General features: G+C 44.7%; 1 protein-coding gene and 1 pseudogene across 1 annotated transcript; both read right to left on the bottom strand.

The window, feature by feature from the left end:
- Positions 1–2758: 2758 nt before the first annotated feature.
- LOC119359940 lies at positions 2759–2897 on the bottom strand (annotated as a pseudogene).
- A 4988-nt stretch (positions 2898–7885) lies between these two features.
- Positions 7886–8576, bottom strand: LOC119359107 (dirigent protein 5-like). The gene has a single exon (XM_037625437.1). The coding sequence runs from the start codon at positions 8509–8511 to the stop codon at positions 7912–7914; it is 600 nt and encodes a 199-aa protein (XP_037481334.1). The 5' UTR covers positions 8512–8576; the 3' UTR covers positions 7886–7911.
- Positions 8577–9642: the final 1066 nt, after the last annotated feature.

Raw genomic sequence — 9642 nt, 5'->3', positions numbered from 1 at the left:
GTGGGGGTAAGTTAGGGTTTGGGTTCGTGGGGGGATAAGGAGAAGTGGGGGGATGCCGGTTGGGCCTGCGGCCGAAAGGGCCGTCCTGCTGGGCCGAAGCCCAGTGGGGCCTTTCTCTCCTTCCATTTTTTTGTTTGTTTTCTGGTTTCTTTTATTGTTTCTTTTATGTTTAAATCATTTTAAACCATTTAGTCATTTTATAAAAATGTGTTTGTTGTACCATAATTACGCTTGTAATATTAGTCACACACCGAACATTTTTGTTTAATATTTTGAAAACTTTTGTCGTTTGACTTATTTAGGATTTAAATTTGAAACGGTTTCGAATCATTGCGAGGTTAGCAACAGTAACCGAGGTGTCATGGCATGATTAGCGTGGGATTACTGTAGCGTGATCATCCGGGCGTTACAACCAAGGTATTTGGTTCTCCTGTGACAGCAAGACCAGCAAAACGACGCCCTTTGTCATACCTGACCGTACCGTCCGCACGTACTTTTGGTTTCAAAATACCATGGTGAGATCTTGTTCTTAGTGGTGACGCAGAAATCATCGCAGAAGGCGACTGCACAGAGGATCCGGAGCCCTGCACAGTGGATCCAGAACCTGACCCGGCTGCACCAGATCCGAGGCGGATCCTATCGCCATCGCCAGCGTCCGCACCTAGGCCGGCAGCAGCAGGTCCAAGGCGGATGCTATCGCCCGCCTGCGACGCGCCTAATTGGCCCGCGTCACCATGCGGAGGGGACTTCACCACTTGGCGTGTGGAGAGCGGCGCCTCGCTGCTTGTGGGTCCACCTGACCCTAAGTGCGCGACAGCGACTGTGCCTGCGGGCCCGCTAGGGGACACGCGTCGTGGTGACGCTGGATCGCCCGCTCCCGAGGCTGATGCGGTGCGGATCCCACCGTCTGGCACGGCGGGCGAGGGAGGATCTTCCCCGGGATCGCCGCCTGCTGGATCCGGCGCAGCACCTGAATCTGCATCATGTTCCACGCCTGTCTGCTGCATAAAATCATAGCCAAAAACAGGATTTCCACCAAAATTTGCAGCAGGATTTTTATGAAGATTAACCGAAAGATCAGCTGTCTGTTCGCCCCCATGATCAAGAGGTTCGGATGGAGCAGTTTCTGCAAGAAGAAGAACTTCGGAACGAAGAGGAACGCCGGCACTTGGATTTAGTGAGGCAAATGGAAAAATAGTTTCGTCAAAGATAACATCTCGAGAGATATAGACACGTCCTTCTTTGACATCGAGACACTTGAACCCTTTATGGAGATTGCTATAGCCAAGGAAAACACATTGTTTTGAGCGAAACTCGAGCTTCTTAGCATGAAAGGGTCGGAGATTTGGCCAACATGCACAGCCAAAGGTGCGTAGGGCATGGTAGTTGGGTTTTTCATGAAACAATTTTTCGAGAGGAGTGTCAAGATTAATCACCTTGCTAGGAGTACGATTGATAAGATAGGTGGCAGCTAGAAAAGCCTCGTCCCAAAATTTTAAGGGCATGGAAGCATGAGCTAAAAGTGAGAGACCCACGTCCACAATGTGCCTATGTTTTCTCTCGGCTGACCCATTCTGTTGATGGGCATGTGGGCATGATACGTGATGTGTGATCCCTACTTGATGAAAGAAGGAGTTGAGGCGCTCATATTCACCGCCCCAATCCGTTTGCATGGTGATAATCTTGCGATCAAAAAGTCATTCAACTAGTGCTTGAAACTCATGAAACACTTTGAAAACTTCTGATCATGTGAATTTGCTGAAATCATAGATGAAACTCATATAATAATTTTTCTTATTAATTGAATCTCGGGCAGGCCCCCATACATCAGAGAAAACTAGCTCTAAAGGAGCTTTTGAAATACTACTAGAACTTGGGTAGGGAAGTTGATGGCTCTTGCCTTGTTGGCAAGCATCACACACTCCCTCTTTATTCAACTCTTTGCTAGAAAAGGAAATTTGATTGTGTCTAAGAACATGTTGAACTATTGCCAAAGATGGATGTCCTAAACGATCGTGCCACCTCGACGGAGATATCTTGGTGGCGCCAAGTGCATGTCTGCCCGAGCTTATTGGAGCTGATGATAGGGGATAGAGCCCGTTTCTACACCTACCGTGGAGGAGGGTTTTCCTCGTTGCCTTGTCCTTGACAAAGAAAAAATGAGGATGAGTTTCAAGAAACACATGATTGTCATTGGCTAGACGATGAGCAGAGATCAAGTTTTTAGTGGCTTTGGGCACATGCAGAATATTTTTAAGATGAAGATTACGAGTAGGGGTACGAACATATGCATGACCTATATGGGAAATCTTCATACCTGCACCGTTTGGCACATTTACTTGATCATGTCCATTGTACTTGTCACAGACGGTGAGCTTGTCGAGCTCGCTGGTAATGTGGTCTGTTGCACCTGAGTCCACATACCAGCTCGTGTCCACTCCGTAGGAAGAGTTGGTGTTGACGGCTACTGCAGTTTTCTCCTTGTTGAAGGAGACATCAAAACGACTCTCCATGGCCGTGTGATTCGGCTTGGTGCAGATTTGGCAGAAGACCTCAGGCAAGTCGTTGCGGCCTCCTCCATTGCTGCGGCCGCCACCGCAACCACGTCCGCTGCCTCCATTACCACGGCCTCCTCCATTGCGGCCACCGTTGCCACCGCGGCCACCACCGCGGTTGGATCCACCACGTCCGCCGCGAGACACGGCGTTGGCAGAGGAGTGGGAGGACTGCCCTCCACCTTCAAACATGGCCAGCCTGCTTTCAAAGCTGATCAGCTGCGAGTAGAGCTCGCTCACCTTGATTTGCTGGGTGCGAGCGCAGATCGTGGAGACGAAGGACACATAGTCGTAGTCGAGTCCCGCCAGGATGTAGGACACCATGTCGTCGTCAGTGAGCGGCTTGCCCACCGAGGCCATCTCATCACCGAACACCTTCATGCGCCCGATGTACTCGGATATCGTCGAGTTGCCCTTCTTGGTGGTGGAGAGGGCGATTCTGGTGTTGACGACATGCGCCTGAGTTTAGGAGATGAAGATCTCCCTGATGGCGGCCCATGCTTCGGTCGCCGTGTCACAGTGTGCAACCTGAACCATAACAGGAGCTGAGATGGAGTTGAAGATGAAACTCAACACCTGAGAATCTCGAGCCTTGTCGATGTCGCATGCAGGGTTGGGCGCGTCCGTGGGCTTGCCGTCCTTGTCGCGGAGCTTCTGCTCCGGCTGCTCCCGATCTGGATCGAGGTAGGAGACGAGCTGCGCCCCACGGATGGCTGCCATGGCTTACACGCGCCATACCAGGAAGTTGGAGCGATGGAGTCGGTCGGCTATGGGGACGAGGGCAGGCGCAGCGACAGAGGAGCTTGAGGATGCCATGGCTACGAGAGATGTGCTTTAGAGGAGATAGGCTCTGAATACCATGAAAGATGGCTTGAAGCGTATGCCTAGCAGGGACGCGTTGCGTGTTATATATAGCCATAGGCTAGGGTTTACAAGATTCGATAGTTGGTTAGGCTTGATCCTCAAATTAGCTATCTACAAGATAAGGATCGAAGCTTAAACCTAACTACCAGATTACAAAGTTGATCACGCACGCAACACCAAGAGTATATACGGTTTTATACATACACAACCGTATATACATACAATATATTCTAACAGGGTCGGCTTCCAAAAGCCACACACATGAACTGTGGTTTCTTAGTTTGCATCAGAGAATATCCGTTGCTGGGATAAAATTAGTTGGTTCAGTGGAACAGACGCAATGCCCAGAGAGGCAGCGCATGGTTGGTACGTCAAAGTAACGTATGTCGATTCTTTTTTTTCATTTCAAAGTACTAGCACAAGAGCCCGTGCGTTGTAACGGGAAAAACAAATTTCACCCCTTGCGCCTTATCCATGTTACCACTTCTCTTCTTTGTCACCATTATTGATGATAGTCACATTGTCAACTACACGTCTGACATTCCACATAAGCCTGGCCAAGATGCATAAGTTGGCGAATGATCGCGTTTGAGATCTCAACCACATTACATAATTTTATTCCCGCTTTTACGTTGTAGTAGTTTAATACATGTGTGTGAAGGACAGAAACAAACATAAAATTCAATTTAAAATGATCGACACCAAAAACCCTGTTGATATTTTTTTCTTGAGACTTTCAACCCGGCACGCTCATTAGCTCCCCATTTCGTACGTCCCCTTCTGGCTACCTTTTCCATTTCATTGATCGGGCATCACAATGTGATCCCTCTCGTTAAAATATGCAGCATGCATGTCTCAGGAATGCCCCTTTTTAAATTATTGAGGATATCTTATGAATTTGCTTTTTAGGCAAATGTCATGAATTTGTTACACACATATAGAATGTTTGGCCCTCTGAAATCCGTTTAATAGCAGCCCACCACATATATAGAAGGTATATTATTAGCCTCTCTGTCGTTGCTTATTTCTACGTCAATCAATCTTTCTTATTAATTTTAAATGTCTGTGTAGTTAATTAGCCACTCTTTCCTTTATTAGTCTTTCTCCCCTTTCATATTTCTGCGTCATTATCCCTCAGATGGTGTATATAAATTGGATGGATTGTATCTAAGAGGGCGATGTAATAGTATTTAATAAAGAGACAACCTTATGTTGTATGCACAATGTGAGTTAGCTGAGTTGTTCATGACTTCCTTTTTGAACTCGAGGTTGTGTGTTTGAATCCTATTGGAATTACTTCTTTTTTGTGGATGGACAAACATGACAAAGGCCCAATGACCCAGAATAGGTACGAAAGAGCTTTTTTAAAACTTAACGGGCTATGCGTTGGTTGTTATTGGGCCTAAACGGGACGAAACCAAGAATATCACCTTGCTTTAATAGTAGGTATAGATATAGATAAAAGCTAATCAAATTGTAATATACTCCGTACGAGTATGTCTTGGCATCACTTTTTCCCTTTTCGATGTAGCATTGCTGCTGACATGGCAACCGTGTCCGAGGATTTAGAATATGAGGGGCCAAATAACAATTTAGTGTGAACCAGAGATCAATACTTTTTTTTTGCGGGAACAGAGATCAAGACATTTACACGGAATCACAAGGGCGTGGAGACACTGAGTGAGGAGGAACAAAATCCTTTTTAATAGTTGCTATCACTTGCAAATTTTATTTCAATCAATTTGTGAAACAACTAAATATAAATAAGTTTAATATATATATCCAATATCGATCTTGTTTGAAAGGTCTTTTCGCCATGATTTCAAATTATTATTATAAATATCAAAAACATAATTCTAATGTAAGGAAAATCATCTAAATCACAAAAATTTAGTTGCGAACCTTTTATACTTAAGACATACATGTGAGAGAGAATGGAACATCCTTGCATGCACCTTAATTGCAAGATCGTCCTTCTTCATCAGCTTGCTGACATTTTGTGTATACCATCTAGTTAGGGCGTGGATGTAGTTCCCACTACTCACATTTCTATGAAAATGGAGATAATGGTGTCTTTCTTGATGTTGATAATAGTGTTCCTTCGTCTACGTGAATCTGAGGACGGAATCACTCAGCCCCTCCTCGGGCCTTACTAGATACAAAAATTCAAAGGCTAGTCGAGACAAGGAACTCTGGAAGTTGCTGCCGAACATATCATCTAGTTGGCTTACATTTCAAACAAAGCCCCAAGTAAGATTCATGAGACATCGTCTTGTTGGACATGGAGTGTTTGGCCATTTCGCAAGAGCCGCTACTTGCAACGTACTTGTAGGCAAATACAATAAATGTGACGAAAGAGAAAGAGAGAATGTAGAAAAAAATACTAATATAATAGCCAACCTTATAGCCCATACTACTATATGAGTGACTATAGATGACGTGGCGGTTTCATATAGCCATCAACACTATGTATAGCGGGATCCGACTGTACCCACATTGCACACCATCACGTAACTACGACCGAGTGAATATCCGAAGCGGAAAATCTACCATGGACAGGACCTCCCTGTGCCTGCATTGGCCGTTCGTTGATGCATCATGATCCGAGCGCTGCGGAAGATTTTTAGCATTGTTTATTCAATACTACATTGGAAAATGTCAATACAGCACAACACAAAGCGATGGTGTGTCAGATTGTTCTGTAGCACTTGTCCTTGCATGCGTACTTGTGTCAGCCTTTTACATAAAGGTGGGAGAGAGTGCGGAGATAGTATGTTGCATGCATAGCTATTTGTTCTCTCTCTCCACTAAAAACTTACATTTTATTTTTCATTCAAAATTGTTAAATGACTCATAACTTTTGAATCAAATGTTTGATTTTGATTTTTTTATATATTTGAACTCCTGCCGCCAAAACCTGTAAATAAGACCAATCTTTGATACATTTCAAACACTTTTAAATTTCAATGTTTCACATTTCATATGTGAAACAAACCTACTTCACTAAAAAATGTGAAGAAAAACTCTTTTTCAATAGAAATATGTGAAACCAACCTATTTCACTAGAAACGTATTTAACCCAAATATGAAACTAAAATGTCAACTTGTGAACGTGATTAATTAAAAATGTGTAATAATTCTTTTTTAAAAAGTGAAATATGTTATTTCAAAAATGTGCAATTGAAATATATGTGATTTTTGTGAAACAAGCTAATGAAAAGTGAAATCTATGTTCTAGTTAAAGTGAAAAGTGAAATGATTTTTGTGAAACAAGCTAATGTGCAATTTCAGTTTCATATTTGAGTGTCACATTATATATACTAGTTGTATTCTGATTTCATATTTTAATCTCACACTAATTATGAAATATATTTTTTAGTTGAGTGAAGTATGTAATTTGGAATCAGTGAAATAAAATTACTTGAAATGTACCTAATATTGGTCTTATTTTAAATTTTTTGATGCGAACTATTTAGATATTAAAAAAAGTCACCAATCGGATTCATGGTTCAAAAGATATCAGTCTCCAAAAAATTCACGATGTATGTATTAGTTGGTGGGAGAGAAAAATAGGTGTGAGGGAAAAGGAGGGGAACTTTTGGTCTATGGGGACATATACACCCTATATGGAAAAAATAGTAATTCAACAAAAATTCTAAAAATATTTTTGAAATAAACTTGACCTTACATTGTACTTGTGAGAAAAAATTCATAAAAAAAAATCCCCCTTTGACTTCTTTTCAAAAAAGACAAAATTTTGGTCAAAATAGTGTGAATAGTGACCTATAATAGCAAATAAATTTTGTCTTTTTTGATGCAAAGTCAACGTTGGGTTTTTTCATGGAAATTTATATACTAGTACAAAAGTAAGTTAAGTTTATTCTAAAAAAGCTTCTGAACTATTTTAATTTTTTGTTTAATTATTAAAAGAAATCTTCATATAGGGTGTACATACAACCAGGAACCAAATTGTATTTTCCTAAGGGAAAATAACTACTATTCGAATGAGAGGAGAAGTGATGTTGGAAGCAAAAGCTGGCCAGAAGACATAGGTCAAAAATGTCAGACGTGCTGACGTGCTAGAGTGAATACAAAAGAGCACATAGCAATACTAAAACCCATACATAACTGCATGGTCATGAATCTTCAACAGATCAAGGGCTCACGGGAGAATCCCTAATATCGTGTCTCCTTTTAAACAGTTCATTTGGAATGCTCCGTGACTAATATGTTATGGTAGAGTCGTGAGACTATGTGACACCGACAAATTTAATCTGTAAAAAGTTCTCTAGAAGAGATACCTCTCCTGAACTAACACTTACAAACCGATCAATCTTGCTAAACAGTAAAGATACTTATGGGCGTATGCGGCAATGATACACAAGCAACCCATCACACACACAAAAGAAAAAATATGGAAAGGCATAAACAACATCAGCAGCACATCAATTAACACACACACAGGGCATGCATCCATGCTGTATCGTCAGAGTCAGAGGTAGCACTCGTAGAGCTTGATGTCCATCTGCAGGCGGAAGTAGTAGAGGCCCTCGATGGCGTCAGTGCGGATGGTTGTGACGCCGCGCGCCATGAAGAAGTCGCCGGTGCCGCCGACGACGGAGAAGTCCCGCGTGGCGTCGCCCATGAGGTCGGCGCCGACGAGGTTGAGCGTGCCCTTGTGCGCCGTCGAGTTGAACACGATGGAGAAGCCGAACCAGGAGGTCAGCGACTCCTGCTTGTCGTAGAAGTAGAACCCCTGCGCGCGCGCCGCCGGCTCCTCCCCGGCCAGGGGCAGCGCCTTCCCCACCGTCATGGGGTCGTTGAACACCATCAGCGCGCCGAAGTAGGTGCTGTTCTTCCAGTAGGTCGTGGCCAGCGCCGTCGGCTTGGTGGCCGCCGCCGTCGTCGCGTTGGCCGTGTTGTTGCCGTTGTAGAGGATGTCGTGGTAGTAGAGCGTCATGTTCATGCACGGCTCGTCGGGGCTGCTGGAGACGACCCTCGTCAGGCCGTGGGCGGCGCCCGCCATGCCGAGGAGAAGCACCACGACCACGACGGTCAGAGACAGCTTGGAAGATGGCGCGAGGCCTTGCATCGTTGACAGACCAACTGTTACCGAGTGTAAGCTCCGAAGAATCGACAAGCTAGATGTAGTGCCTGGCAGGTCGTGTTGTGGTGGTGTTGAGAGCTCGACTTGTGCATGCTATTTATAGAGGTGCATGCATGCCTGCATGGAGCCGTGGGGCATGCGTACTAAAAGTACTCAGTTTAGTAACTTAGATTCTAAGCTCTCTTGCACTTCAAGTGACCAATCTTGTTTATAATTGATTCGGCTGCGCGGTGGGTAGCTCCATATAACAAGGTAAAGCAAACCCTAAAAACGATTAAGCATCTTTGCTATTGGGCAGCCGATTATTTTCCCTTGCTGGGCAGTCAGACGTCAGCCTCGCGATGAGGTGCACACGAGCGTCCCAGGTTAGGTCGGCTTCCAAAAGCCACACACATGAACTGCCGTTTCTTAGTTTGGATCAGAGAATATTCGTTCATGGGATAAAGTTAGTTGGTTCACTGGAACGGACGCAATGCCCAGAGAGGCAGCGCATGGTTGGTACGTCAAAGTAAGAGTTAATACCACTATTGGTACATAAACTTGTAGGGGTGGGAATAGTTTCATACAAAAACTAAAAAACCCCACAAAACTAGTCCTCCAACTTGACTGTTGTAACAAATTCATACAAAGCCAGCCCGAACTGCACACGTGGCGCGCCAGGTAGGCTTTGTCGGGCCCGATGCGTGTTTTTACAAAAAAAACCTCGCGCTTTAGCAATTTCGCAAAGCAGTCCATACCATACCTCCGACAGAAAACCCCCTGGTCGTCGGGCCCGATGCAAACCCCTTCCAAAACCTTTCCCTTCTCTTTCGCACGTCCCTTGTTCCTCCTCATCTGCTCCTGCTCCTGCGAGGCGACGCCGCCGTCGGCCTCATCGGCGCCATCGAGCCGCGGCGTAGGGAACCCGACGAGTGGCCTCCTGAATATGGTAAGCACTCATCTGCCTCCTCTGCCTCCACTGCCTTCTCCTCTGCTTCCCCTGTTCCTGCCGGCGGAGTGGTTAGGTTTTTTAGGCCAATCATGCCAATGTAGTGTGAATTTTGGGTCGATCTGCTCACTAGGGTTGGTTGTGTGCGTCCCCAGGGTTCGTAGGGGAAGTACTTTCCATGAGCTTGT

Source organism: Triticum dicoccoides, chromosome 2A (genome assembly GCF_002162155.2).
Source record: "Triticum dicoccoides isolate Atlit2015 ecotype Zavitan chromosome 2A, WEW_v2.0, whole genome shotgun sequence".
Classification (NCBI taxonomy): Eukaryota; Viridiplantae; Streptophyta; class Magnoliopsida; order Poales; family Poaceae; genus Triticum; species Triticum dicoccoides.
Note: the sequence above shows the minus strand (reverse complement) of the source record. Positions and strands in the feature narration are given on the sequence as shown.